General features: G+C 38.7%; 1 protein-coding gene across 1 annotated transcript in view; it reads left to right on the top strand.

Moving 5' to 3' along the window:
- The first annotated feature begins 1903 nt into the window (after positions 1-1903).
- The window catches only part of LOC110094839 (aspartyl protease family protein At5g10770-like), a 41707-nt gene continuing 38622 nt past the window's right edge, over positions 1904-4988 (top strand). The window contains exon 1 of the mRNA XM_028697922.1: positions 1904-2111. Coding sequence (XP_028553755.1) covers positions 1904-2111 — 208 coding nt within the window. The remainder of the gene's footprint in view (positions 2112-4988) is intronic.

Raw genomic sequence — 4988 nt, 5'->3', positions numbered from 1 at the left:
TTTTGACAGCGTATTTTATCATTCTACTCAAATATTTCCATTTGATTTTGATTTTCCAAATGGACATGATCTTGCAGACAGGTCGTCCCTCTCTGACTACGGCATAGTGATGGTACTTCTTTGGATCACATTGATGAGGGGATGTGTAGTGGTGATCAATATATTTATAGCTAGTAGTTGACTTGGCTTAGCATACAGGTGCTATTAGATTACTTAGCTATCATCTATACATCATAAGGTCAAAGTATAATAGAATGCTCTAATGTTTGGTTCTGCAATTTAAGTTTTCAATGGTTACATTAGATGGACTTATTACATGCTCAGAAGACACTAATAGATAGAGAGCTAAGCTAGAGTGTATGAAGTCATTTATATCTCACTTTTTAATTATAGTCATTTATATTTATTGTGGCTTTAGAGTGTTATTAAATAGTAGAACAGTGATACAAATACTTTTGGGTTGGACCCAATGAGATAATAGTTATTTTATGGGATCTACATATTGTTTTTAGTCTACTTGTTCTAGATATTCCATATAAGGAATGCATTCCTTGATATTATAATTTATTTAGGGGTTGTTTGGTTGCCTGCAAAGTAAACTTAGTGTAAAGTAAATGCAATGTAAAGCAAATGTAGTGCATTACAAATGCATTGAGGCTGTTTGGTTGTCTGCAAAGTAAACGCAGGAGAAATATTTCCCTTGTTTGGTTAGATATATCTAGAGTAAAGTAAAAGCATAATAGGTAACAACCTTAAAGTTCTGAAATTTAATAAAATTCAAGCAAAGAAGGAGAGCTCTGAGTTCAAGATCATTAATCTTTGCAGGGAGCATCCAATAGGCATCACCGGCCACGCTCCAGCGGTGAACTCGGAAGGAAACCGAGCATAATCAAAACAATAATCACAAAATCATTTTTTTTAGTCGTAATCACAAAATCACAAAAAAAAATCTATCAAAATCTGTCCTTAGTCTAGCATAAAATGAGAACACGAGATTAGCATAGCCAATTAGCCAAAGAGACAAAACAATGAAATAAAATAAAAATTTTATATAAAATGCAAAATAAATTGATAAAGTTATATTAAAATTTAAAAACATCATCTTCTCCTACCCCTCTCAACTGCTCTATTTCCACTTTCAGATAACAATGTCCCTCTTCTTCCAACACAGACCCTCTGTTTCCCTCCTCCTCCGAAGTCCCCTTCCTACAGCAGTTCATGAAGATGTTATCAAGAAATCAATTAACTGAAACAAATTTAAAAATCAAGAGTTTCATCTGTGGAGAAGGGACATTAATCGACATTCGGTTACCTTTTATCTCCCCAGATAACGTTACCTGAAGAATAGGAACGACCAAGGAAACTCCGAGAATGCGCGCAATGACAACGGCATCGACAATCTGGTTCCTCTGCTGGTTCAGACCGCCGGAAACCACCACCATAAGAAACTTCCGGCGATTGTCACGGCGAATATCCTCGCTCGCACGCCGGTACTCCCTGCTAAATTGCAAGCATGGCCAGTAACCCATCCCCTCAGGTTGCTTCGAAAACTCTTCTCCTTGCTGCTCTATTGTTATCTTCACTGCCTCTGCTTTCTCCAAGTAAGAGGGTTTCGAGCTCCCATCTTGCCCAGAGCTGGCACAGGGGAGAGGAGAGAAGTGTAGCAAATGGTCCAGACGAAGACCTATCGCAATCAATCCCAAGAAAGAGAAGATGAGATGGGTAAAGTTCGTGGGAAGCCTCCGGCAGAGCCTCTTCATCCGAGAAATGAACAAACTGTTTCCTTCCTACACTCTCACCGTCGACAAGCATTAAGGAGCGGAGTCGTCAAAGCAGTGAAGTCGAAGGAGAACGAAGGAGCCGTAGAAGGAGCGAAGTGCAATCTTACACCTGCTGCGAAGAAATGAAGCTAAACAACAACGAAGATGATGCAAACTTGCGAGCTCCCGTCGTCGTCGCAACTTCCGATCGGACAGGCAAAGGGAACGTCGTCGCTTCGAAGGAGCGAAGTCTAACAAGAACGAAGGCACCGAAGAAGCCTCTCGTGCAATCTTACACCTCCTGCGAAGCAATGAAGCCGAACAGCAACGACGACGATGACGCCATCGCAAGCGAATAGCCTCCTTATTACACGCCTAATGCATCCGATGGGTTTCGTTTGTTCCGCTCAAAATTAACCAAACACCCTAATTTAGTAAATACTTGTATTTGTTTTACTTTACCCTCCTAATTCAGGCAACCAAACAGCCCCTTAAGCATCAACCAAATGGAAAATAGAGGGGAGGAGAATTTGTATACTCACTGTTGCAACCCATGACCCCGAGTTTGAGATTTTGATGATGCCAAATAATGATTGTTTTGAAACAACTTTTCATTGGATATTATTTTATTTTCTATTGTCTTTGAGTACTAACATTTCAGGAAGATTCCAAGTGACTCAGGATGAAAGAAAGACTCAAGAACATGTAGATTAGGAGTATGAGTCAGATGTTGTATTTTTCTATTTATTGTATATTTATTTTCTTGAGTCTGGCCACAAAATGCATAAGAGTATGAGCAACCATGCACACACAGAGGGGGAGAGCTTATTTTTAAATATAAAATGTAATAGAATTTCTTCTCTGGAGATCATACTGTACGATTTTAATTAGTACCGTACGATCCAAGCTATGTGGACGATTCTGTGACTAGATCGTACTGTATAAATCTATTCATACTGTACGATATGTTCAGATCCAAAACCCTAGCTGTGGTTTTGTTTAAGTAAGTGATTTTGTGCCTTTCGTACTATACGAACAATTTCATACTAGACGATTTATTTTAAATACTTATTTAAATTAACCTGTGATTTGTGCATGAAATCCAGCCTAATTATATTTTGAACATCATACTGTACGAACATGATCGTACCATACGATGAACAGAGATGAAGTGTGATCATCCCAGATATCATCCTGGATGATCTCTTAGTTTTTGTCTCATTGTACTGTACGATAGTAATTGTATCATACGATGAACAGAGATGACATCTGATCGTCCAGACCATCGTCTTGTATGAATAGTATTTTGTTGATCGTACCGTATGATATTATATCGTACAATATGAATCTTTTTTTAACTATTCGTACATCTTCGTACCAGGGCAAAGTCTGTTTATGAAGATCGTACGGTACGATGTGGAATCGTACTGTACAAATAGTAACGGCTACTTTTGAAATCAGAGGGATTTTGGAGCCTGTTTTAGGTATTAATCTCGTTTTTTTTAAGTAAGAGACAGAGAGGGAGAACGTGGTTAGAGAGGGATTCCAAGGGAGAGAGCTCTAGAGAAGTTCTTTAGGGTTTGAGAGAGGAAGGAGAAGGTGAGCGTTGTGAGGGAGAAGAGATGTGAGGGAGATCACACGGTTGCTCCGAACTTGCTGCATCTTGCTCCACCTGTGGCCCTAAAAGAATTTGAGGGAGGACCTCCAAGGGAAAGGCTCATCTACATCCATGACCTCAAGGTACTCTGCCTTCTCCAGGAAGGAGAAAAAGGAGAAGGTTCTCTGCCGTCACCAGGAGGGTTAAAATAGAGTTTGGCACTCCGCCACGCCGGGTTGGTGAAAGGGAGGTTTGTAAAGGCTTCTCCGCCTTGCCAAGGGGGGCAAAAGGAGAACTATAATTACTAGTGAAAATCATAGAGCGGAGGACTCCGGGGAGTGGACATAGGTCATATTTTGACCGAACCACTATAAAAATCTTGGTGTATTTTTTCGTTATCTTCATTTACTTTTACATTCACTTAATTTTTCATAATTATTGCGTGGTGAAATTTTGAAAGAAAATTTGTTTAACTTTTTGTTGTCAAATTTCAAAAATAACAAAAAGATTAGAACTCCTGTTTAGGGTTACTTTTTATTGAGAAAAAGATTTTTACAATTCACCCCCCTCTTGTCATTTATTAATTTTAATTGGTATCAGAGCTTGTTTTTCAAAAATAGTGTTTTAGAAAACCTTGAAAAAAATGATCATGTCGAACTTTGGTAATCGTAACATTGTGGAGGGTTATTCAATAACTCGTCCACCACTTTTTGATAACATTCCGTTTGATTTCTGGAAAATTAGAATGTCTATATTTTTGCAATCTATAGATTACCGCATGTGGATGTTAGTAAATTATGGATATGTTGCACCGTTTAAAACTGTTAATGGTTTGAAAACTCGTGTACCTTTTAATGAATGGAGAAATGAGGATAGGGAGTTAGCCCAACTGAATGCTAAGTGCTTAAACTGCTTTTTTTGTGCATTGAAATCTGAGGACTATATGAGAGTATCTACCTGTGTTTTTGGAAAGGAGATTTGGGATAGACTGTGCATTACATACGAAGGAACAAAATAAGTAAAACAGTCTAGGCTTAACATTCTACTGCATGATTATGAATTATTCCGTATGAAACCTAGCGAAACAATTTCTGACATGTACACTAGGTTCACCCAAATCGTGAAATCCTTGCATGTATTAGGTAGAGAAATTTCAAATTCTGAGAAAGTGAATAAAATTCTTAGATGCCTACCTAGTTTCTATGATGCTAAGATAACTGCTATCACTGAGTCCAAAGATCTTAATGTTTATTCTATTGATAACCTACTTGGGTCACTCATTGCATACGAGCAAGGAGTGAGCCAAAGGCAAAGTGATGCAGGTGAAAAGAAAAAGGAGCGGACGGTGGCATTAAAAGCTAGCAACTCAGAAAGTGAAAGCTCTGCAGGGGAGGAAGACGATGAAATAGCACTGATGACCCGACAGTTCAAAAATTTCCTGAAGAGAAAACAAAAGCGCCATCAGAACAGCTGGAATAAAGGTAAGAGCTCAAGGTCCAATAAGGTTTCATCTGATACAATTTGCTTTGAGTGCAGGAAGCCAGGTCACCTTCGAGCCGATTGCCCCAATCTGAAGAGTCAACCAGCTAAGGAGAAAGGAGATGACAAAGCAAAATACAAGAAAGGAAAGA

This window comes from Dendrobium catenatum, unplaced genomic scaffold, assembly GCF_001605985.2.
Source record: "Dendrobium catenatum unplaced genomic scaffold, ASM160598v2 fragScaff_scaffold_118, whole genome shotgun sequence".
Taxonomy (NCBI): domain Eukaryota; kingdom Viridiplantae; phylum Streptophyta; class Magnoliopsida; order Asparagales; family Orchidaceae; genus Dendrobium; species Dendrobium catenatum.
Note: the sequence above shows the minus strand (reverse complement) of the source record. Positions and strands in the feature narration are given on the sequence as shown.